This window comes from Cynocephalus volans, chromosome 10 (assembly GCF_027409185.1).
Source record: "Cynocephalus volans isolate mCynVol1 chromosome 10, mCynVol1.pri, whole genome shotgun sequence".
NCBI lineage: Eukaryota > Metazoa > Chordata > Mammalia > Dermoptera > Cynocephalidae > Cynocephalus > Cynocephalus volans.
This window is the reverse complement of record NC_084469.1, coordinates 104,668,786-104,694,273: the sequence shown is the minus strand read 5'-3', so window position 1 is coordinate 104,694,273 and position 25,488 is coordinate 104,668,786. Positions and strand designations below refer to the sequence as shown.

The window sequence follows — 25,488 nt, the reverse complement described above, 5'->3', positions numbered from 1 at the left end:
TCATCATGCCAGGGGAGCAAGGGTGAGCCCCAGAAAGCTCACGCAGCATGGACGCACTTTATTTATATGTGTACATATGTATACAGGTGGCTGTACAGTGCAAGCCCAATGGCCTTCTTGGCTATGGGCCTGGGGGTGCGGGGCTGGATGCTCCTTTTTTGGTCAGGCCTGCTGGGGTCACAGCTTCAGCAGGGCACCGGGAGGTCAGCCCCACTTCAGGCTTGGTGCTCGGGACCAGGAGGGAAGCGGGTGGGGCTGGGGGCCCTGCGCTGCTGAGCGCATTCTTTGTTGGGGCTAGGGAGGGGGCCTGGGGATCAGGGGAGACCTTGGGGGAGGGGGGCTTGGAGCGAGGACTGCTCACCGTGGTCCGCTCCTCCACCACCTCCAGCACCCAGCGCTCTCGGCCCCGGGGGGTCTCGGGCACTGGAGGCCCCAGGGGCACAGGTCCCTGCAACCCCTTGGAATCCATGCCTGGAGGTGGGGACGCCTCGGCCTTGGTCCCTGGCCGCACGGGCTCTACAACAATGGGCACCTGGGGTGGGCCCGCCTCGCCCGAGCTGCTGCGCCGGCCTGTCTCGTGTTCCTGCACGGGGCTCAGCGCCGCCTTGGCCACGGCCCTGGCCACTCCGCCCGCGCCTTCCTCCGTCTGCACGCTCTGGTGCCGCGTGCAGCCGGCGTCCCGCTCCAGGGTCCGGCCCCCTGGGGTTGTCGCTCGGGGCGGGGTGCAGGCCTCGGTGCCTCCGGGGGACTCCTTCTCCTTGCTCGATGCTGGCGGCCTAGGGGCGCCCTCGGGCAACAACGGGTCCGCGCCCAGGCTCAGGGGCGACTCCTGGCGGCCCAAGCGGCGGACCGCGACCTGCCGGGGCACGCCCGGGCCTTCGACTGGGGGCGTCTCGCCGTCGGACTCGGCCAGGCTATGCAGCGCCAGCTCGCCGTGGAAGTCCTTGCGGAAATCCGGGTGGCCCACCTCAAGGCTGTGTTTGCGCAGTGCGCCCTTCTTGTCGGCGCCCAACGAGGCTCCCAGCTTCTCCGCCGACTGCACGCGCTTGAGCAGCGGCGAGCGCGGGGGCTCGGCACTCTTGGGGCGCGGGCGCACGACGGGCGGTGACGAGTGCAGTTTGGCTGGGAAGCTCTGCGTCGTGTGCGAGCTGCCTACCGTGTGGCCAGGCAGCGGCGGTGGCGACGCCTGCGTTGGGGACGGCGTGTGTGCCAGCGGTGACAGCGGGATGTTGCCGGCTGACTTGCAGCGAGCAGAGCGGTACTGGCGATGGAGCTTTGGCGACAGGCCGTGCAGCGTGCTGGGCCGGATGTGGTGTGACGCCGACGACGCCGGCGAGTTGGGCGTGCTGGAGGCAGGTGAGCTGCTCTGCGACGAAGCCCCTGCCGGCGAGAGGAGGGGTAGCGGGCAGTGAGTACCTCGCAGGCACCAGCCAGGCCATCCCACCGCTCGGTCCCCCACTCAAAGCCTACCTAGGTAGGCGGAGTCGGGCGTGGAGCGGTAGCTATGCGTGGGTGAGCGCGCCGGCAGCCCGTGCGTGGGCGAGCCCGGGAGACTGTCGCTGGACGACAGCGAGCGGTTCAGCGACGACAGTGAGCGGCTAGTGTGCAGCAGGTTCGATTGCTTCGTGATCTTCCGGAAGAGGGAGCTGCGCTTCTTACTGGGGGACAGGGAAGGGGCCACCAATCTTCGAGCAGACTTCGGAGTTCCAGGCTCCTCCCACTAGCCGCCCACCCATTCTGGCCCCTCCCTCTACAGCTACAACCCCCCTAGCAGAACAGAAAGTCCTCCCTCTCAGTCCTGCTTGGCCCCTCCCACCTCAGGCCCCGCCCACCCCACTAGCCCCTCCCTCTCCCGCCACCACCCACCTATCAGGGCAGGAAGAAATTCACTGAGCTCAGCCCTGTCTGGCTCCTCCCATTCGCTCACATACCCACTCCTCGTTCAGGCCAAACCCACGGATCAAATCGACACTTCTGGCCCCACCCACCTCTCCCCGCTGCTTCCATCTACTACGAAAGAAATTACTTCAGTTGGCTCAGTCTTGCCCGGCACGCTCATTCCGGGTAGAAATCTCATCCTAGCCCCTCCCCGTCCAGTCTAAACACATCAAACAGGGAGGGACCACCTGGACCCTTCCCTGTCTCCCCTTCTCTGGATAGCACCCTCCCCTGTCCACCTCGGTGAGCCCTGCTTACCTGCCCAAGACACTCCCACTTTCCCAGCCCATCTCATCTTGTTTGTCCTCCTGTCTGCTCTTCACTCAGTGGCTCCAGACATCATTCCTGTGCACCGTGCGCCTCCCCTCTCCTGTCCTCACCTGTGCCCCTACCACCTTAGCCCCGCCCACTGCTCAAACACTGGTCTGCTTATAGTCCAGCTCACCTCTCCTGACCCTCTTTCGCAGAGGGCCGCTTGTTCCTCCGAGCCATTTTGGCCTTGTAACTGCTGCGCCTTGCAGGGCCAATGCGGATGGAGGTATTTTCGAAGGGTGTTGTGGTCACTGCCACCTTGTTGCCACTCTGGAGGAAGAACGAGGGGGTGATGCTCTGCTGAAGGCTGCTCAGGCCCCCCCACCCTTCACTCAGTGCACCCCCTCCCCTGCACTCACCTTAAGGATGAGCTCCACAACCTCAGGATGCACCATGCCATGCACAGGCTCCCCGTTCACGTGGGTGATGAGGTCGCCGGCACAGAGCCCCGCCTCTTGGGCTGGGCCCCCTTCCTCTACGTGCTGAAGACAGGTCACCCCACAGGGGCAGAGTTAACAGGATTGGTAACAAGGAAAGTCCCCAAGCTTCTATGCCAGACATGTGGCACTACATGTCCTATAATCCTTATAACACGTTATGAAAGAAAAATTATTCTCCTCATTTTGCAGATGAAGAAACTGAGACTGAGAGGGAAGCAACAGAGGGGGTCACAGAGGAGTCTCCCCCAGACTGCCTGGCTCCAGAGTTTGAGCTGTCACTTATCCCTGAGGGGCCTTTTCTCCCCCCAACGCCACCCCCCCATACAGATCCCACCCATGAGTGCTCACCCAGACAATGTGGTGGACACTGTAGACATCTGAGTCACCCATGTAGACGCGGATGGCACGTAGGGTGAAACCATACTTCTTGCCTGAGCGTTGGATAGTGATGGGAGAGCGGAGCCCACTGACAGCCGGTGAGTAATCCCGGCTGGGTGACGAGTCTCGGGAGGATGGGTTGGAGGAGAGAGAGCGTGGCGACATGGGGCTAGCAAGGGGCGAGCTTCCATGTGGATCCACTGCAGACACAGAACCGTGGTCAGAGGTCAGTACCAATAAGACACAGCTCTCCCTGTGTCTGCCCCTCCCTCCTCCCAAGTCAAAGTCCCAGAGTAGACTCTCATTGGTTCATCCTGGAGCCAATCACTGTGTACAGGAAAAATGCAGCATTTTCATTGACCTGGCCTGGCTCAAACGGGGGCAGCCCTTGCTCTACTAGGTGGGGCCCGGCCTCACCTGCAGGAATCATGACAGACAAGGCAGTGGCCGAGGCTGACTTGATGACTTTGCCCCCAGTTCGGGAAGGCCGCTTCTCTACCACAGGGTCCCCTGAGAGCTGCTGGTGCCGTGCCCGACGCAGAACCAGGTCATTGGTGGCCCTAGGGCTTGATGGGTCCCCATCTTTTGAGGATGGACAGAGGTCACCTGGGAGTGGGCGCTCAGCTGCAAGAGAGAGCAGGTGGGTGAGGGCTCAGTTCAAGGCCAGGAACTTCTCACATGCCGTTCCCTCTGCCTGGAATGCTATTCTCACTTCTCTCCCCTGCAAGATTGTGAGTCTCATCAGAGCACGTAACATATACAGCCAGCACAGCTCCTGATACACAGAAGTTCTCTGTATCAGTCTGTATCACTGACTGAGCATGGCATATGGAGGGTTCCTAGCGTTAATAAGAATCCCAGGTTGGCGAGTGAATAAATAGTATGAGATCTTCCGTAAACAATATCGGGCTCATTGAATGCTCAATATATGCCCTCGGGGGAATTGGGATAGGCGGCAGGAAAGGGCACTCACTGGCCTCGAGGTCCCCGACACTGGGGGTGCCTTCCCCTTGAGCTGCCTCTTTGGTGGCCCGCGAATCCAGCGAGCCTGGGGGGTCGGAGCTGGGCCGGGGAGGTCTGCGCAGCCGGGCCTCATCCTCGTCCTCTTGAGGGGCGCTGAAGCGACTGGGCTCCAGCAGCGCCGAGAAACGGCGGCGCGCGCCCAATGGGGGGCTGGCCTCCCCCTCCAGGAAACTGGCCTCGGACGCGGAGAAGCGCTTGCTGTGAGGGGGGGCGTGGTCAGAAGAGACACGCCCCTCAGCCCCGTCCCCAAACCCAGCCCGTCCCCTGCTCACATCTCCGGGGAGCCCCCTCTCCAAGTCTTCTCACGCAGGGTCAGGCCGCCCAGCCCCTCCCGCTTGCCGGCCACCTTCTCCTCGGGGCCCTTGGCGCTCGGCTCCCGCTTGCTGACCCCTGATGCAGCTACGGGGGTCTTGGGCTCGTGCTGCGACAGCTGCTCCATACTGCTATATACCTGCAAAGGGGGTAGGTGACAGGTGGAGGCCGGTACAGACCCCGGGTCCCGCCTTGGTTCCGCAGCCAATCGGCTTCCGGCTACTGGATCCGCCCACACCACGCTCCACCCTCCCAATTCTGGGCTGTTCCCAACAACCTACAATTCTTCAGCTTAGGCCTCTCCCCATAAAGTTTGGCCCCGCCTTATTCGAGGCCCCGCCCCCCAGGCCCTGACCAATCTGCTCTGGACCAGGCCCCACCCAATTTGCGTCTACCCTTGCCCAGGCTAGGCCTGGCATCCCTCTACAAGTTGCTCCCCAAGGCATGACCTTCCTCGGTTTTGCCCCGCCCCACTGTGGGTCTCATCTGCTCAACTGTCCTGGTCCGCGTTAGATTCCACTCAATGCTAAGGGCCCGTTCCATAGATCTCCATCCTGCCTCCCTCCAGGCCTCACCACTCCCAGACCCCCGCCCCCTCAGTAACTTCCCGATCCTGAAGACCTCGAGCGCCTTGGGCCCTGCTCCCCACAGCCTGTCCGGGCCAGCCTCTACCCACTTCCTCAACCCAGACCCTGCAAGGAGACAAAGACCGGACCCCAGCCAGACCCCAGGTCCCGCCCCACCCTAAGCTCAGCCTTGGCCCACCTTGCTGAAGCGCGGGGAGCAGGAGGAGAACTGGCGGATCTCCACGGGCTCCTCTTCCGTCGTGTCGTCCTCGTCATAGGAGTTCACGTGGTGATACCTGTCTGAGCGGGCTGGGGAGGGGGTGTGGGCCATGACCGCGGGCACGGGTCAGTTTCTCTGATCATACCCCCAATGGAACCCGGTCCTGGTTCCAGCCCCGCCTACAGGCCAGGCCACGCCCCTGCCTCATTCTCAGATCCGATTCAGACTCCGCCCCCAGACCGGGTCCCTGCCCCACTCTCAAAGGCTCGTATAGACCCGCCTCCGGAGAGGCCACACCCCCAGGTCCCACCTACAGCGCCCTGCACTCCAGCTCTGCCTCAGGCCAGCCCACGCCCCTGCCTCTTCTTGGTCCTAGCACCGCCCTCTAGCCCAAGCCGAGGCCCAGTCTTGGAATTCACCCTTGTCCAGGACCCACCCCTACCCCAACCTCAGTTTCTTACCTAGTTCTTAGACTGAGCGCCGCCCCATGCCAGGCCACGCCTCATCTTGCCACGCTCCCGCCACAAATTCCGCCTTCTCACCTAGGCGTCTGATGTGTATCTAGCAGGGCCCCAGCCTAAGCCTTACCCTACGACACCTCTCCCCAGATCCTACCCTCCACCTAGGCCCCGCCCCATGTCCCCACTCACTGTCGAAATAACTGGTGTCATCTTCAGACTCTAGGTGGGGGATGAACTCAGCCTTCTGCCTCAGCAGCCCAGTCCAGTCCAGTTCTCTAAAGAAACTGTGCTGCTTCACCTCAAAGGCGCCACCTGGGAGAGAAGGGATTCCAGCGACAGCTGATGGCCAGCCCAAGCAGCCCAGCCCCCCACCCTGTCTTCCACCCTAGGGCTACAGCACAGGCTGGGGCTGGGATTATGGATCCTGCTCCCTACCAACGGCACCCAGCCCTCAGCTCCTCTGCACCGCAGACTCCTTACCTGCCCCAAGCCGGAGCAGAGGGTTGGTCTGCAGGAGGCTGGATATCAGGAGCTGGGCGTCTGTGGGCAGGGCCTCCTCCCCCTCGGGCCACAGGATGTCATCTGCAATGCAAAGTAGGGTGGGGGGTCACTTTTGGAGTCCAGGGGGCCCTGGGCTGGCCCATGTCCCTGTGCACCCTGCCTGCCCACTGCAGAGGAGCGTACCACTGATGACCTGTCCAAAGAGCTCTTCCGGCGTGTCTCCGAAGAAGGGAACGCATCCCACCAAGAACTCGTAGAGAATGATCCCCATGGCCCACCAGTCCACTGGCTTGCCGTAGCCCTGGCGCAGGATGACCTCGGGCGCGATGTACTCTGGGGTCCCACACACCTGGGGGCAGGCTGTCAGCCCACACCCTGGCCGCAGGAGGGGCCTAGGGGGAGAGCTGCGCCACCCACCAGGCCCTGGGCCCCCAGGTCCTGCCGCATCACTCCACCCGTGGCGACCCCCATGCCCGTGCACACACCTGTTTGTCCAGGAATTCCCGGGCATCCTTCTCGATATGGCCCTCATACAAGTTGGTGGTGAGGCTCATGAGCCCCATTTTGGAGAGGCCGAAATCCGTGAGCTTGATGTGACCCATGGAGGTTATGAGGAGGCTGCAGACACGGGGTGGGGGGCTCAGAGGCCAGGCCCTTGTGTTTCATCCCTGGGCCTCCCAAGGGGCAGAGAGGGTGTGATGGACAAGGCTCAAGCTCACTTGTCAGGCTTGAGGTCACGGTGCACGATGCCGTAGTTGTGCAGGTACTCCAGGGCCAGCACCGTCTCAGCGAAGTACATGCGGGCCATCTCTACAGGCAGCGCCCCTATGTTCTTCAGCAGGGTGGCACAGTCGCCACCTGCGGGCCAGGGAATGGACCATGTGAAGAGGGAGGCACCCCATGACCCAGAGTCGAGCCCTCATCTCACCAAAGCACCAAGTCCTCACATTACCTTGCACCCATTTTACAGATAGGGAAAACTGAAGCTCAGGGAGAGGCCTCCCTCTCCCAGGACACACAGGGAATGGCCCTCTCCCAGGCTTCTCTGGTCCACTCAGCCATCCTCCAAAGGATGATCAGCCCATTTTACATACAAGGGGACTGACACTCAGAGAGAGGTCCAGTCATGCAGGGAGTTGATGGTGGAGGTGAGGTTTGATTGGGACCTCCCTGCTTATTGACTGTTGGGAGTGCAGTCCTTGAATCTTATGGCATCTGAATCTTGAGGGTCAGGAACCTGAAAATGCAGGTTCCGACCTCCCCAGATTTACCATAAGTGATACTGGCATTTTAGTCTCTCCAATATCCATTCTCTCTGCCTTTTTTTGGGGGGGGAGGGCTGGCCAGTACAGGGATCCAAACCCTTGACCTTGGTGTTATAACACCACACTCTAACCAACGGAGCTAACCAGACAGCCCTTTTTTCTTGCCATTTTTTTTTTTTGGCAGCTGGCCAGTATGGGATGTGAACCCCTGACCTTGGTGTTGTCAACACCACATTCTACCAACTGAGCCAACCGGCTGGCTGCTCTATTCCCCCTTTTTCTTTTTCTTTTTTTTTTTTTAAAGATGACCGGTAAGGGGATCTTAACCCTTGACTTGGTGTTGTCAGCACCACACTCAGCCAGTGAGCGAACCGGCCATCCATATATGGGATCCGAACCCGGGGCCTTGGTGTTATCAGCACCGCACTCTCCCGAGTGAGCCACGGGCCGGCCCCCCCCCCTTTTTCTTACAAGGGTTAGATTTCCTTTCAGGTGCAGCTGCTGGGTCAACATGTAACCCAAGTAGCTCCAGCGAGTCAGCCCTTGGAATTCTTTTTTTTTTTTTTTTTCCATAAGGATTGCTAAGCTTGTCAGATGTACTCTGGGGCCTGCTGGATGGCGAGCTTGCTAGATCAGGGCTTGTCTGCAGGGAAAAACACACATAGGAGAGCACAGTCAAGAGATACAGAGATTCCTGATGGTATGGTTTGAGCACCTAGATACAGCTATACCTGAAGGTGATCTTGATTTTTCAATCATACAAGCCAGTACATTTCTTTCTTTCTTTTTTCTTTTCTTTCGTTTCTTTTAGCTGAGTTTCAGAAGCTGACAAATCAGACTCTCTGAGGGTGGGGCCTGGAAGTCTGCATTTGAGCACACCTACTATGTTTTGTTTTGTTTTGTTTTGTTTTCCTAAAGATGACCGGTAAGGGGATCTTAACCCTTGACCTGGCGCTGTCAGCACCACGCTCTCCCAAGTGAGCTAACCGGCCATCCCTATATAGGATCCAAACCCGCACCCTTGGTGTTATCAGCACTGCACTCTCCCGAGTGAGCCACGGGACCAGCCCCCTACTATGTTCTTGACCCACTAAAAAGGTTCCCAACTACACCTCCTTCTCCTCCTCTGCCACGACCCTAGACTAGAGTGGACGTCTCCACCCTGGTCTCCCTGCTTCCGACCTGCCTACAGCAGCCGAACAGATATTCTTAAACATAAGTCAGACCGTGTCCACTTTGCTCCAGTGACTTCCTGTTGTCCTCGTAATGAAATCCAATGCTGTTCTGGGCTCTGGAAGGCCTTGCACACTTGGCTTTTCCACCTCTCCATCCTCATCTCCCCAACTCTCCCCCTTGCTTGCTAGCTCGGCTCCATCTCCACTAGCCTCCTCACTACTCCAAGTCGAGACACACTCTCCCCTAAGATACTTTACACAAAGGGGTCACTTTTCCCAGCACAATCCAGGCCTCAGAGAGGCCCCCTGCCCACCTGTGTCCTCACCACCTCCTCCAGTCTTCTCGTCCTTGTTGCCATTGTCACTATGTGAAACAGCATTGTCTCCTTTGGCTTGTTTTGCCTGTTTACTGTCTGTCTACACAGGCCAGAAGGCAGCCTCGATGAGGGAGAGGTGTGTCTGTGCGGCTCCCACTCTGCCACCAGCACTTAGCACAGCATGTGCCACAAGGGAGACAATGAGGACATTTGCTGAGTGACTGGATGGTTGAGTAAGGCTTGGGGGTGGCTTAGCTGCGTCCACATGAGATCATGTGTGTATCCCAATCACCACAGCATGTGTGTATTTGGGCAAGGGATAGATTGTTATTTGGGTGGATACAGACATGGATGGATAAATAAACAGATGAAAAGTTACATATACATTGATGGTGGGATGGATGGATAAATTGATGGATGAATTGTGGATAAAAGGATAGAGCTAAGGGCCAGCCTGTAGCTCACTTGGGAGAGCGTGGTGCTGACAACACCAAGTCAAGTGTTAAGACCCCCTTACCAGTCATCTTTAGAGAAAAAAAAGGATAGAGCTTGCTAACTAGATATAGATGGATAAATAGATAATAGGTAAATGAGATGAATGCTGGGACGGAGGTTTGGATGAATGAATAAAAACACAGATAATAATTGATGAATGAATGATAGATTAATAAACCGATACTGGTGGATTGATGGATGGTGAATGAGTGGGTGGATAAACAGCTGAATGAATGAAAGGACAGATATATAAAAAGATTGATGATAAAAAATAAATACAAAATACAAAGAGTAAACCTTAATGTGAACTATGGACTTTAGTTAATAATAATGTATCAATATCAGCTCATCAATTGTAACAAATTTACCACACTAATAAGGATGTAAATAATAGCGGAAACTGGGGGTGAGGGGGAAACGAAAGGGGATATGTGGGAACTCGCTGTATTTCTGATCAATTCTCCTGTAAACCCAAAACCCCTTTCAAAAACCAGTCTATTAATTTATAAAAATATATGTATAGGGCTGATCGGTTAGCTCAGTTGGTCAGAGCACAGCCTTGTAACAGCAAGGTCAAGGGTTCGGATCCCCATACAGGCCAGTTGCCAAAACAAACAAACAAACAAAAATATATGTATAATGTGTAAACAGATATATGCTGGACAAACAGAAGGATAATCAGATGAATGGATGGATGGAGAGATGGATTAACAAGCAGGTGCATGAATGTATGGATAGAGAAAGGGATGGGTTTGCAAATGAATAGGTAATAGGACAGACGGGTGGATAATGGATAAATAATGGTTAATCAGATGGGCGTATCTGTATTGAATGAAATGAAAAACAGATAAACCAATAGTTGACTGGAGAAACAAACACGTGGAATGGCTGGACAGATCAGGGACTGGATGGATAAACAGGTGGACAGACATACAGGCAGACAGCCCACATGGTGACTGTGGCTCAGGGAGGCTCCCTAGCGGCTGGGACCACGTGCATGCCCCCATCTTCCCTGCAGCCCACAGGGGAGCCAACCTTCCACATATTCCATGACCATGCAGAGGTGGCGCCGGGTCTCGAAGGAGCAGAACATGCCGACCACAAAGGGGTTCTCGGCAAAGGTGAGGATGTCGCGTTCCACGAAGGCCTGCTGGATCTGGTTGCGCAGGATCAGGTTCTGTTTGTTGATCTTCTTCATGGCAAAGCGCTGCCGCGTGTCCCGGTGCCGCACCAGGTAGACAGCACTGCAGGGGGAGAGAGCGAGGACCGGCCGTCACCTCCGAGACACCCGGCCTCCGCCACCCTCCCCCCGCCAGAGCCCCGGGTGGCTCACCCGTAGGCACCATTGCTTATGAGCTTGATGGTGTCAAAGTCATTTTCCCCAGGTGGTTTCTTGGCCTTGGTGGTGCTGCTGCGGCCCTGCAAGGGAAAGATGGAGACAGCCATCGTCATCATCATGAGAGTCGGACTTCTGTCATTCTATGTGACACATGGGGAAACTGAGGTACAGAGAGGGTGAGTCCTTCATCCAAGTGCCACAGTGAGGGAGGAATGAAGTCAGGACTTGAACCTAGGACTGACTCTGACAACATATTTCTAACTTCTTCCATTAGAAAAGATAGAAGAAAACCTACATAAAGGATCATCACTCTAATATATAAATATATAAAGAGTTCCCAGAAATCAATAACAGAAGCTGAACAATTGAAGAGAAAAAAGTGCACAAGGCATGTGAACTAGAGTTAAAGCTCTTAAATATATGAAAAGATGTCCAATCTCACATATAATGACAGAAAGGCAGATTAAAACTACCCCTAGATACCATTTTTTTACCAAGCAAAGTCTGTGGGCAAAGCCATGGGGAAAACCATACCTATCTTTTGGGAGTGTAAATTAGTACAACCCCCACAGGAGGTACTTTGGTATATATCAGAATTACAAAAGCATGTTCCCATTGACCCAGCAAGTTCGCTTTTGAATTTATGCTACAGTCCATATGTCAATCTATAGGAAATTGGTTGTATAAACACATGAGCATCTGTATAAAGGAATATTGTGCCACTGTTAAAAAGAATGAGGAATCTCTCTGTACACTGATTTAGAAAGCTCTCCAGAGTATTTTACTAAGTTGAAAATAGGCAAAGGACAATATGTACTATATGCTTTTGTGTATTAAAAAAAAAGAAAGAAAGAAAAAGTGGTAAAATAAAACTGTAATCGTATTTGGGGAATATAGGGCAATGCGGGACACGGGTGGGAGTAAGATTTTTCACTATCTTTCTTGAAAATTATTTTGATTTTTATTAGGACGAAGAGATTTTATCACATAGATATTACACAGAAAGAGCTATGAGATATAAAAATATTGAGCTTGTATGCTCCTAAGAATGTAGGCTAAGGGCCGGCCCATGGCTCACTCGGGAGAGTGTGGTGCCGGTAACACCAAGGCCACAGGTTCAGATCCCTATATAGGGATGGCCGGTTAGCTCACTTGGGTGAGCATGGTGCTGACAACACCAAGCCAAGGGTTAAGACCCCCTTACCAGTCATCTTTAAACAAAACAAACAAAAAAAAAAAGAATGTAGGCTAAAACTATTTGACACAAAAATTCACAGAATTACAGAGAGAAATTGCTCAAAACAAAGATTTAACACATCTCTCAGGAGCTATTAGATCAATCAGGCAAAAAAAAAAAAAATGAATAGGGAGATGGAAGATTTGAATCACTCAATTAACAAGTTCAGTTGAATGGAATAACACAGAATCCTACAAACAACGATTAGAGATAAATACCTTTTTAGAGTTTTAGACTTTTGAGTGATGTCATTCCATTACCTATTCAAAAAATTAAACAAATGGCATATATAGTGAGATTCTTTAATATATTTTATGTAAAAAGGAAAGATGTGTGTGGGGGGGGGTCAATGTATAGACACAGTTTGAAACAAAGATCACAAACTCAAGTGCCTGCAGGGGCCAGCTAGGCCAGGTGGAGGCCGTGGGTGGCTGGAGGTCAGATACCCAATATCACAAGGCAGCCGCAGTCAGTGCCAGCTGGTTCCACCACAATGTTGTCAGAACTTCTGATTTTTCAAGAGGAGACCTAAACCCAGGTTTTGAGACAAAATCTCCTGATTTTTATATTTTGCTTCAAATTTTCTAAAAACACTAGGTAGGTTCAGAGAACATACGTGTGGCCATTATGACAAACAGTCTCTACTAGACATCTGGAACATCCATCACAGTGTGGTTGGCCTGGTGGTGGGATTATGGCAGTTTTCACCAAACTGAGCTGCCATTAACACATGCAGCCAGCCAGCTCATTCAGAAGTCCATGCAGTGTTCCTCAGTAAGTTAAACATAGAGTTACCATAGGACCCAGCAATTCCACTCCTAGGTATATACCCAAAAGAACTGAAATCAGTTGTTCGAACAAACACAAATTTTTTATAACAGCACTATTCACAGTAGCCAAAAATGGAAACAACCCAATGTCCACCAATGGATGAATGGATCAGCAGTGTGTAGTGTATCCATACAATGGAATATTATTCAGCCTTAAAAAGGAATGAAGCACTGATACTCACTACAATGTGAATAAACCTCAAAAATATTATTGTAAGTGAAATAAGCCACACAGGAAAGGCCACAGATTGTATGACTCCATTGATATGAAATGTCCAGAACAGGCAAATCCGTAGAGACAGAAAGTAGATCAGTGGTTGCCAGGGGCTGGGAGGAGCAACTCTAATGGAGATGGGGTTTCCTTTTGGGGTGATGAGAAAGGTCTGGAACTAGATAGATGTAATGATTGTACAACACTGCGAATGTACTAAATGCCACTGAATTGTCCATTTTAAAATGGTTAAAATGGTATGTTTTGTTATGTGTATTTTACCATGACAAGAAAAAAGCTCATAAAGGAAGAGCTACTATTAATCCCATTTTTCAGATGGGAAAACTAAGGTTCAGAGTGTGGGACCAAGAGATCCACACAGCCTCAGGGTAGAGAGGCAGGAGGTGAGCCCCGTCCTGCCTGCCTCCAGACCAGAGTGCTAACTGCTGGGCAAACTGGTCTTACCTCTGAGAGGTCGTCTTGCTCGGGAGTGTTGGAGCCACCGCTGTCCTGTTCCTCCCGGTGCACCACATCTAGTGAGAGACTGAGAGTGAGCATGGGCTGGGGTCAGGGCTTGCTCACCCATCGTCCACCTGCGCCCACCAGCTGGCACCTGGAAAGGGGTCACGGGTGAGGCCAAGCTGGCGGATGATGTAGCGGGGAATGTCCGTCTTTACAAGGTGACCCTCCTTGGCGTGTCCCTCAGCCGCCTCCAGCAGGTGGTAGAACTCTTCTGGGTTGAATTCCTGAGGCAGGGCAGAAGCAGGCTTGCTGCAGGCTCCAAGGGACCCCCCTACCAGCCCCTCACCCATTCCCAGGCCCCTTACCAGGCACTCCAGCAGCCTAGCAGGGCGAGAGATGATAATGAGCAACTTCTTCACCAGCTGAGTGACAAAGGCCACCTCCAAGCTCTCCGATCTTTCATAGGCCTGAGTGGGGGGCACAGGGAGTGGGACTCACAGGCACTCTGCTTCAGCAGGGCCCCTCTCCCAACACCAAAAAGTACACACTGCAGCTGTTGTCTCATTTTACAGGTGAGAAAACTGAGGCCCAGGCCACACAGTAAAAATATTGATGATAATAATGTAATAATGATAATGATAATAATAATGATAAGTAATAATGATTATAGCAAACACAGTCCTAAAACCTTCACTCATTCAGCTCATCTTCAAAACAGCCCCATAATCCAGGCCGAGTTAAAATCCCTCTGCCAGGCATGCTCTCCCCCTGAGTCCCCACGTGGCTCCCTTCTCCTTCAGGTCTCTGCTCAGTTGTCACCTCCCTGCCTATACTAACCCCCAACCCCACCTGTCCTAAAATCTCACCCTGTCTCCTGGCAGCACCCTCAATTGCCATTAACCTGCTCTACTTTTTTTCCATCATATGAATTCCCTCTAACATGCTAACAATTTAATCTATCATGTCTATCAGGACTGGGACTTGGGTAAAGCAAATAGGCACACACCTTGGGCACCAAAAACTCAGTCTTCAGGATAACTAATACCTTAATGCAATATTTGGAAAAAATCAAAATTAATGCAAAAAATCCATGATAAACCAAATATCGAAATCTAAATAAAGACAGAATCCAACAGGGCTGTGACAAGCCATATTGGAGCCTGAGGCAAGAGGAAAAAGGTGCACTGATCTATATGTGTTTTAGTGTGTTTCTTAAAATGTCTAATAGTTTCATTGAAAATATTACTATCGATGCGTTTGTTTCCATTAAAACCAGGAAAATAAAGGGCCAGCCCGTGGCTCACTTGGGAGAGCGTGGTGCTGACAACACCAAGGTCAAGGGTTAAGATCCCCTTACTGGTCATCTTTAAAAAAAAAAAAATGCAGGGCCGGCCTGTGGCTCACTCAGGAGAGTGCTGTGCTGATAACACCAGGGCCACGGGTTCAGACCCTATATAGGGATGACCAGTTAGCTCAATGGTTGAGTGTGGTGCTGACAACACCAAGCCAAGGGTTAAGATCCCCTTACCGGTCATCTTTTTTAAAAAAAATGTAAACTTAAAATAATGTTGTGGGGGCTGGCTGGTTAGCCCAGTTGGTTAGAGCGTGGTGCTGATAACACCCATCCAGAATTTGATCCCTGTATGGCCAGCTGCCACATACACACAAAATTAATAATAATAATGTTGTGAGTTTTAATTACCTACTCTTCAATTTTTAAAATAATTACTTTAATACTCGGGGGTGGGGGGATGGCACGGAATTAGTCACTTGCCCCACCCTGGTCCCAGCCTTAATGCTTTTTTTCTGTTGTTGTTGGCAGGTATAGGGATCAAACCCTGGACCTTGGTGCTATCAGCACCATGATGCTAACCAACTGAACTAACCAGCCAGCTTACCTGATGCCTACTCTTTGTTCACCTTCTCTCTCTTCCTGCTAGAATGTCAGCTCCCCCAAAACAGGAATTTTTGTTTGTTTTAATTCCAGTGGATTCTCCAGCTTCTAGGATAGTGTCAGACCCCACAGTAGGTGCTTAGTAAATATTGGTGGAATTAATGAATGAGCAAACCCCCTTTTTATAGGAGAACTGAAGCACAGAGAGGTTAAGTGACATGGCAAAGGCTGCACAGCAAGTAAGAGACGAGTTGGATGTGAACCTAGGCTGTCTGGAGTCTGTGCCCTCAGCTCTATGGACCTAGTGGCAGAATGTAGACTGAAACCCAGATCTGACACCAAAGGTGATGACACCATGCTGTCTTTCAGGTCTGGGCTGGGGGCCTGGAGCCCAGACACCCATATTCTGGTCCCTGTGCCCTTATCCAACCTCATCTCACAACAGTACAGTCACTTGGCTTCTGCGCTCCTGGAATTTCCCCAACTGCCTTCCTGCCTCAGGGCCTTTGCCTATTCTGTTCCCTCTTCTCAAAACACCTTCCCCCTAGTTCTTCTCATAGCTGCCACTTCCTCCTTATTTTTGTCCCAATTTCAGTGTCACATCCTCCAGGAAGGCCTCTGTGGATCTTACAGAGGAGATCCTGACACTCCATCTGGCTGCCGTGTTCTAAGTGTCAGCCAAAATCATTGCATTCCTGCGTTTGTTTGTTTCCGTGTTTCTCGTTGGTATCCCACGCTAGAATATTAGCTCCACAAGGGCGAGAATACTTGTTCACTGTTGTGTTCCCAGTGCCCAGCACACAGTAGGTGTTGAGTAAATGCCATCTGTGGGGGCTGGCTGGTTAGCTCAGTTGGTTAGACCGTGGTGCTGACAACACCAAGGTCAAGGGTTCAGGATCCCCCTCTGGGCCAGCCGCCAAAAAATGAAAATAAAAGAGATAAAATAAAATAAATGCTATCTGTGATCATTGACTTGAATTGGGGGCATTATCTTGTTTACTTTCATTCATTAATCCATTCACTTAACCAACATTTATTGAGCACCTACTGTGTGCTGGGCAATGTGCCAGACACCAGGGACACTGCAGTAAACAGAACAGAGAAGCCCCAACCCCACCTGTGAAGTTGACACTGGAATAGAGGAGACAAGAAAAAAAATAATCAAAAATATCCACTATGATAGATCATGTTAAGTATTAAGGAGAAACAAAAGACTAAGTCGGTGGTGTGAGCAGAGTTAGAGATTTTAAATGGGGGACGGGGTCTAGGAGGCCACCTGAGAAGAAATTTGAGGAGAGACCTGAAGGAGGTTAAAGAGGTTAAACTCCTGCCTCCACCATCAGACCTAGGGTGGGGACCAGGTCCTTCTCTTCCACCCCTGAATCCTCAGCTCCACACCAGCGCCTGGCACGTGGCAGGTGCTTCCTGAATGGCTGTGGGGGCATCGGACAGGATTCGTGGGTGCAGAGCCTGAGAAGGGGCCGGCCTCCGCGTGCACGCACATCCTGCAGCAGCTTCTCCAGGTTCTCCTGCAATTCGTAGAAGTAGACGGTGGTGATGAGTCCGTCTCGCGACTTGGTGAGGCAGTCCCGGGCCAGCTCGATGATCTGGTGGTGGATGAAGCTGAGCACGCCGTCGGCCAGCGGCAGCACGCTGTCAGGTTCGTAGGCCCGGGTGAAATCGCGCAGCTTCTCCTCCATCTGCGCGGTGGCCTGCGGGGGGGACGGAGGCAGGGCAGGGATGCTGGTGCGCGGCTGGCTGGTCCCCGAGGCTGTCGCCGCCGGGAGCCTGCGCTGCGCGCTCCGGCCACCAGGGGGCACGCGGGGCTAAGGCGAGCGAGAGCCCCGGCTGCCCCGACTCCCCGCGGCCGCCCCGCGCCCCGCCTCACCTTCGGGAACCTCTCCTTGTAGACGTGGTTCATCATCACGATCTCGTTGTCGTAGGAGGAGGGGGAACGCCCGGGGCTGCGGGGAAAGAAGCCCCTCCTGTCCGAGCCGGCAGACAGGCATCAGGTGCCCCCAGGTCTAACCCATCATACGGCAAGCCCACTTCATTCGCAGGGAAAGGGGTCTCTCAATTCACAAGCCCCCAGATCGTCAGCTTAGGTGGGGGGCGACCGTGCCTGCCCACCTGAGGCTCCGCGAGCGGGGCCGCACGGCCGGGGAGCGACGGCCGCCATCCTCGTCTGTGATGCTCTCGGTGCTGCCGAAGTGTTTGGAGAGGAAGTGGAGCTCGTCCACGGTGGGCTGGTAGGGCAGCTGGTGCAGGCGCTCCTGGGAGGAGCAGGAGGACTGGGGGGAGGGGCGGGGCCGGGGTCAGAGCCGCCGCGGGCCCCCCGCAGTTCGGGACCCTGGGGTGGGACTCCCCGGTTGATGGGACACTGGGCAAGGCCAGCATCAGGACCTGATTTAGGATCCCTGGATCCCAGGACCCTGGTTGAGACTTCTGGTGACAGACAGGTGGACAGGGACAGACTCGGCTAGGAACAGTGACACAGACATGGATGTGGCCAGAGGGAACTTGGTAAAACTTGAGTCATGTCCCTCCTCTGTTTAGAACCCTCCGTGGCTCCCACCTTACCTGAACACTCAAGTCCTCCCCGTGGCCCACAAAGTCCTGCACCATCTGGCCATCACCTCCTCCCACTCTCCCCGTTGCTGGCTGTACTCCAGCTGCAGTGGCCTCCTTGATGGTCCTTGAAAAATCCAGGCCACCTCCTGCCCCTGGGTCTTTGCATAGCCTCTTCCCTCTTCTTGGAACCCTGTACTATTGATCGTGTCTTCTCCTCCTTCAAGTCTTTGCTTAAATATCACCCCTCGAGAGGCCTCCTCTGAACACACATCAATCATTTCCTATTTCTACCTTACCTTGTTTCCTCTTGATTTATCTCCTGACATTCTACGTCTTTATTATTTATTTGTTATTGTTTGCTATCTGCTCCTCGAGGCAGGGATTTGGCTCTGGTTGGTCTCTAGTCAGGATCTGGCATGCAGTCAGGGCAAACACAGGCCCACAGACATCAGCGAAGAGACACAACACCCACTTGATTCTGCCTACAGTCAGAATGATCTTTTTAAACAGCACATCACTCACTCCTCTGCTTAAAACTCCTCATCCGATCCGTAGCTACTTTTGAAAAATATTTTTTCTTTTCCAGATGCTAATTCTAGAATTTTTTTAAAAAATTTAATGCATATTATCTATAACCTACAGAATCACGATTTCAAATAGTTCTAGGGCTGGTTTAATTGGTTAGAGCATCACCTCGTAACACCAAGGTGAAGGGTTCAGATCCCCATACTGGCCCAAAACAAAACAAAAAATCAAATAGTTCTAACTATAATTTTAGTGCAATTTAATGTAAGGCAATAGTCATTCTATGGCTCCTTCACTGCACTTAGAATAAAAGCCACCTCCCTGCCCTGGCCAAAAGTCTCAACATGATCAAGGTCATTACCTGCATCACCACTATTCTTTCCCCTCCAACCAAAGCTCCAGCCATGTGAGGCTACCTTCGACTTTCCACATACAGCAAGTCCTCTGTGGCCTCCAGGAGTTTGTACATGCTGTTCCCCCTTCCTGGAGCACCCTTCTTCCTCTCTTCCCCCTGCCAAACTCCTGCTGATCACCCCTCTGATCCTGTCTTAACTTCAATGCCACCTCCTCCAGGAAGCCTTCCTTGACTCTCCAGCTGAATCACATTTCTTTCCTCTGCTGTCACCTCGCCTTGTGCTGCTCCCATCACAGTTCCAACCACCCCATGTTGTAACTACCTTCTTACTGGCCTGTTACCCTCATAAGGGCTGCATGAATCCTTGGGCCCTGGCACAGCTTGTAGAGCCTGCCCACTACATGACAAACTGGTGACAAATGTCTGCTGATCATCATAGCAGTGGATGGATGAGTGGACCAGAGACATGAGTAGAAAAGAGGGCAGATGGAGAGAGTGGCTTGGGGTATTGCAGGGAGTAAGCCGATAGACTCTGCACGAAAGCCATGGCCTGGCCCTGGCAAGATGCAGACACTTGGGCAAGTGTCTTAACTCACTGACCCTTAATGTCTTCATCTGTAAATGAGTCAGAAATGAGTAGGATCCCCAAGAATATGTACTGAGAGCAGAGAACAGGAGTTGGGGGGACCTGTAACTCACTAATAGATGGTCAAGTGGACACTTTAGAGGACAAAGAAACCCAGCCTCTCATTCCACCCAGCCTGGGCTGCTGGTCTGTTGTGTAGCTTCGGGCTGGAGGGCCCCCTGCAGCTCCTCCCCACCTGCCCACCCGCCCGCCGCACTCACCGAGACGGTGGAGCTGGGCGTGTTGGTGCCATAGCCAGACGAAGGGAGAGAGGCCAGAGACCAACGTCGACCGTCCGCCCTGGAACCCAGCAAGGTGCTCAGAGGCCGCCTGCTCTCACCGGTTCCCCCACTCCTCGGGGTGTGAGAGAAGCCTCTGGCCACAGCCAGGGCAGGGGGTGGGGGAATTTATCTGTGCTCTGAGATTCCTGAAGGCCCTCAGAGTCCAGGAGGTAAAGAGGTAGTCTGCCAGCCAGGTACCAGGGACGGGGAGACAGGATTAGTCTCTTCTGCTCCTCCCCACGATCCTCCTCTCCTGTCATCCCCCCCAAAGAGCCCACCCAAGAAATTCATTCAAGAGGGACCCCAAAAGTCTACCCCTAGTGAACTCCCCTGGGAGGCCCATTGGGTCCTCTCAGAAAAGAAAGGCCTCTCCCACAAACACACACACACTGTCACATGCTCTTGTGTTTGGTGTCCCTACACTCTGGTGCACTCAGACATAATCACTCTCACAGCCACACCCACTAGTTTTAGTGTGACTAGGATGGCAAGTTCGCATGCTGACAGTTCACACATTCACACTTCACACACACACACACACAACACTCTCTCACACCTACACACACACGCTCACACTCGCACGCTGATGCACATTCCCATGGATGCATGTGCAGGCACAGGCTCACTCACATATTCACAGTCTCACACTCACACGCGTCCACATCAGTACACAGATGGCACAATCACGTGCACACATGCTCCATGCACAGGGCTGCTCCCTTGTCCCTTCCTCCCCGTGGTGCCCCAGCTCAGCCCTCTCTCCGTGCACATGAACACATTAGGCCCAACCCTAGAGCTCTGTCTTGTTTCCGTGTTGCCCTCAGCTCAATTCCACATCGAGGGGAGCTTTCCCCTCCCTCCCAGGGAGCTGTCCTCTGTCCCCAATGTCCCCTGTGACTCCCACAGCACAGCCTTCATCGCCCTTCATAATGATCCCTGTTCTCTGGCCTGTGTGCCCCACTCGCCCCATATGCCCAGCTCCTAGAACATAGCAGGTGTTTAGACACCAATTTTAGAATAAATAGAGTTCGAGGGCTGGCTGGTCAGTTCAGTTGGTTACAGTGCAGTGTCATAACACCAAGTTCAAAGGTTTGTCGGATCCCAGCACCAGCCAGCCGCAAAAATAAGTAAATAAATAAATGGAGTTCAAATAGAGTCACCAAACCCCCTGCTGACTACCTAAAGTTTCTCCAGAAACATTAGAGGAACTTCTCTGCCTCCCCCAATTTCTCCAAAGGCCCCCAGAAAATTCATTTAAGTACACTGTAGAGACCCTCGGAGAAAAACCAGGGATTCCTCCTCTTGGGCCCTTGAAAAATAGCCCTAGCAGCCTTCCCCTACTTCGGGGACCCAGAGTCTCTAGATGGGCAACATGCAGTCTGCGCTTGCGCACCTCATCCCGACTACCTTGTCCTGTTGCTATGGAAACGCCAGGCCAGGAGCGCGAGGCTCTGGGAGACTGAGACCCCGGGCCCAGAGCGCACGCGTTTTCGCTCGGCCTCAAAGGAAGCCCCGCCCCCTTCCTATTGCGGATCGCTATTGGCCCCGCCTTTTTAAGCCCCCACCCCGAAGGCTGGGCCCTCCTTCCCGCAGGGACCTTGGGGCGCGCTGCAGGTCCCCTCAGGCCCCAGCTCGGGTGCAATTAGGAGGGAACAGATGGCAGCCCAGACGGCGGTGGGGAGGGTCCAGCCGTGGTTCTGGGGCCCTGCTGTGAGGGACTCACCTTCGGGAGGAGGCAAATGAGAAGTGGGCAGGGGTGTTGGGGGAGAAGTTACGGGGGCTGTCCAGGGGACTGCTACCTGTGGCGGAAAGAGGGGGAGCTTTAGGCCTGGGTTGGAGGGCAATCCCTTCAGGCCTCCTGATCCCTAAAACCGGTGCGAACAGCAGCCCGTCGCTTCTCTAGCCTAGTCCCACCTCTACACTGATTTAGTTGCCGAGTCGGTCCAGCCCCCTGCAGGCCGATTCCGCCTTCGTCTGGGATGGCCCCGCCCCTCAGGTTTGGCTCCTCCTTTCTGTCCCATCCACTTTCCAGTCTACTAGTTCCGCCTGAGCCTCCGCCCACCAATGCCCGTCCCTCTGCAGACTGGCCACGCCCACACGAGGATGGTCCCGCCTCTTATCCAATCCGGGTCCGCCTCTATTCAGACTCAGACGCCCTCCTGCCGCATGGCCACGCCCCTCGCCTGTGGCCCCGCCTCCTGCAGTCTGGTCCACACCCACCAAGACTGCACCAATGGTCTCACCCAGGTGGCCTGGCAGCGGGGAGTGGGGTCTCGGCAGCGTGGGTGAGGTGCTGGTCAGGATGAGGCTTTTCCTGTTACTGGTGCGGCAGCTGTGGGGAAGGCGAGGCAGAGGGGCCGGCCAGGCAGCAGCCCAGTAAGTTCTTAAGCCCAGCCAGCCGGTCTCCATGCTCAAATCCCCGCCTATCTCCCATCCGTGTGTGCTGGTGGCGCCCCTGGAGGACTACTCGAAGGAGGAGGTGGTGGAGGCCTCAGCAGGACTACGTATGGCAGGGGATGCACGTGTGTGAGAGACTCCCAGTGTGGATCATGTATGGGGCACAGTGTCAGTCATGGTGTGATAGTCATGGTGTCTATGTGACACTATTGGTGATACTGTCTGTGTCCTTCGGTCTGTATGTGACATTCACTGTATGTATCCACATGTGCCATCCACTTGGTGAGTTCAACACTGTAACACTGAAGGAATCCTAGTGTGACATCATATGTGACACTCCCTAGGTTTATGTTATGTGACACAACTTGTGCATTTGTGTATCTATGTAGCACAGTGTGAAACGTCACTTGTCCATGACTGTGTGTGCTGAAACATGTTCGTGATGCATAAGTTCTGCGACATGGGCCTCTGTCTTTGTGCAGCATTCTGAGTCTGTGTGAGACACTGTCCTTGCGTCTGTGTGTGACATTCACAATGTATGTCCATGTGTGGCATCTACTGTATGAGTTTAACATCCTGCAACACTGAGCATGTCAAGCACGCCCCTATGTATGACATTTCCTAGGTGAGTCTTATGTGTGATGATTCCCTGTGTCTGTTTTTCTTGAAGTCAGTGTGACACAGCATATGACATGCCTAGCTATTACATCGTGTGTTGTGACATGGATGGGTGCATGGATGTGTGTGTGCATCTCGGATGGCATAATTGTGTGTGAGGATTCCCATGCATATGACATATTACGAGGTATATACGACGCTGTGCTTGTGGTTTTGCATATCTGTCTGTGTGTGACACTGGGGGTACCCCTGTGTATCTGTGCATGGTTCTGACTTGTAGCTGCTGCATGACTGGGTATGCGTGGTGCCTCCCAGTGTATCTGGGCCACTAGGGCTGTTGTGTATGTGTGTGACATCATGTCCTGTGTGACGCTGTGTCACTATTTTCAGTGTGAGGCTGTGTTCTTGATTGGGGGGGTAGTCCGTGCCATGATTTTTAAAAAGCCCTCCCTTTTTTCAGGCCTCAGAATCCCAGCTCCCAAAGAGAGAGCCCCCAGCCCCTCCATCCCCTCACCCTCAGCCGCAGTGACTGAGCACATTAGCGCGTCCAGGAGCACGCGGCATGGGGGTGGGGGGAGGCCAGGCTGCGGCTATTGTTCTGAGGGTGCCAAGCCACCCACCCTCCCATTTTTCCCCTACCCCCACCGGGCTGCTGGAACCCGAAGCACCAGCAGACAAAGGCGCCGCACCCCCGCTCGGCACAGCCCCCTCCCCCCCGCGGCCGTCCTTTCCAGCGTGCAATCCCCCCGGCCTCGGCCCACACCGTCTCCCATTCAACCCCATCCCCGGCGGGAAGGCGCAGCGCGGGCACCTCTGGCGCAGCTGGACCGGGCGCAGCATCCCCGGCCCCGCCCTGCGGCAGCGGCCGGAGAGGAGATTTTCAGTGGGAAGGACGGGACAGTGTCTGGGGGATCGGGGGTCTACCTCTTGGTGCGGCGGAACATACTGCCGCCGGGGAAGGAGGGCATCGAGATATTGGAAAGCGCGGTCCAGAGAGAGTCAGACATGACCCGGCGGCGGCGACATGGTGGCAGGTGCGGCAGCAGCAGCGGCGGCGGCGCGGGGAGCGAGTGCGCGGGGCGGAGGCTGGAGCCGCAGCGGGCAGGGGGAGGGCAGGGGAGGGGAGGGCCCTGCGGCTGCGGCCAGCCGGGAGGGGGCGCTGCTGTGTGGCGGCTCGCCCGGCCCCGCCCGCGCGCGCGCCTGACGCCCTCAGCCGGGCGGTAGAAGGGGTGACCAGCCCCGCGTGTCTCTCCCCCAGGCTCACCTGCTGCTTTTCCGCGGAAGGGGCAAATCCTTCTGCAAGGCAAAGGGGCAAAAGGATGGAGGTCAGCGTGGACCTGCAGCCGCTGCCCGCAAGGCCAGTCAGCTCCCTGGGGTAGACAGAGACAGACCCCTCATCAGCATCCGTGCGCTGAGGGCTGAGCTCCGTGAGGGAAAGAGTTCCAGTGTGATTCCTCTCCCGAACCCCAGAGACTAGCACAGGACCAAGTACACAGGAGGGGCCCCATATAGGGATGGCGTCTTTATTTGAAAAATTGTCGTTGTTATCAGAAAGGTGATTTTTAAAAAATGTGTTGAGGGCTGGCCAGTTAGCTCAGTTGATTAGACCATGGTGCTGGTAACACCAAGGTCCAGAGTTCAATCCCTGCACCTACCAGCTGCCAAAAAAAAAAGTGGTGAGCACCTACTGTATGCCAGGTCCTATCATAGGCACTGGAGACAGCAGTGAATAAGACAAATAAAAGTTCCTGCCCTTTTGGGACTAGCATTTAGAGAGAGAAACAGACACTAAAAGATGTAGAAGTGAGGGAGATAATTTCGCATAGTAGTAAGTGTTATGAATAAAATTAACAAGGTGATGTGATGGACAATGGCTGGGAGGGGGACATAGGGTCAGAGAGGGCTGTTCTGGGGAAGTGACTTTTAAGCTGGTTGCAGAAAGATAAGCCAGTCACAGGAGGATCTGTAGAGAGAGCAGTCTAGGTCCAGAAAACCGCAATGGAAAAGGCCTGGATGCAGGAATGCGCTTAGCGGGCTCAAGCATGAGAGTGAATGAATGAATGAAAGAATGATTTGCACCCCAACAGATCTACCCCACTCCCAGCCAGATTCAGAGAGTTGGGGGATGGTAGGTAGTTAGGGTGGCTCAACACTGAGATTTTTGGGGGAGGATAGCTAATACGGGGATTGAACCTCAGACCTTGGTATTATCTGCACCACAGTCTAACCAACTGAGCTAACCAGCCAGCCCGCAAAACTGAGATTTAAAACGAGAACCAGGTGGTAGCCAGGTGGTGGCCAGGTGGTCTTTTTCGATCATGGCAATGATAATAATTGATAGCTATTAACTTTAACACCCAGGTCCAGGGTTCGATCCCTGTACTGCCAGCCACTAAAACAAAACAAAACAAACAACTTTATATGCCCACATTTGAAGAAGGTCGTGTTCCATTAGTCAAGCATGGAAGAAGTCACTGCAGGAATAGAGAATTACGGGGTCTCAGGAGAGCAATAGGGACATGGGGCACCACCTTTCAGCCAGTTCTGTGTCCACAGGCTGACATGGAATTAAGGAGACTGGTTAGGGCTGCAGGTAGGAAGATTTGGGTGAGAGTTTCAAAAGGCCTTTTGTGGGAACTTCAACCAGGGGAAAAAATGAGGAATGTTCTAGATCCTTTTGAGGATCTCTCTCTCTCTCTCTTTTTTTTTTTTTTTTGGCTGCTGGAACCCGTGACCTCGG

General features: G+C 53.7%; 1 protein-coding gene across 1 annotated transcript; it reads right to left on the bottom strand.

Moving 5' to 3' along the window:
• Positions 1-121: 121 nt before the first annotated feature.
• On the bottom strand, positions 122-23,755 carry MAST1 (microtubule associated serine/threonine kinase 1). The gene is made up of 26 exons (XM_063112663.1): positions 23,673-23,755; positions 21,977-22,065; positions 21,457-21,532; positions 19,674-19,752; positions 17,507-17,667; positions 17,265-17,340; positions 16,879-17,088; positions 13,848-13,949; positions 13,634-13,766; positions 13,486-13,553; positions 10,737-10,822; positions 10,439-10,647; positions 6,871-7,009; positions 6,637-6,769; positions 6,335-6,500; positions 6,131-6,232; positions 5,840-5,962; positions 5,169-5,278; positions 4,364-4,542; positions 4,042-4,289; positions 3,486-3,692; positions 3,039-3,268; positions 2,610-2,732; positions 2,384-2,520; positions 1,471-1,658; positions 122-1,380 (listed from the first exon to the last, which is right to left on the bottom strand). Exons 1-26 carry the CDS (start codon positions 23,753-23,755, stop codon positions 122-124), a joined length of 4,716 nt encoding a protein of 1,571 aa, XP_062968733.1.
• Positions 23,756-25,488: the final 1,733 nt, after the last annotated feature.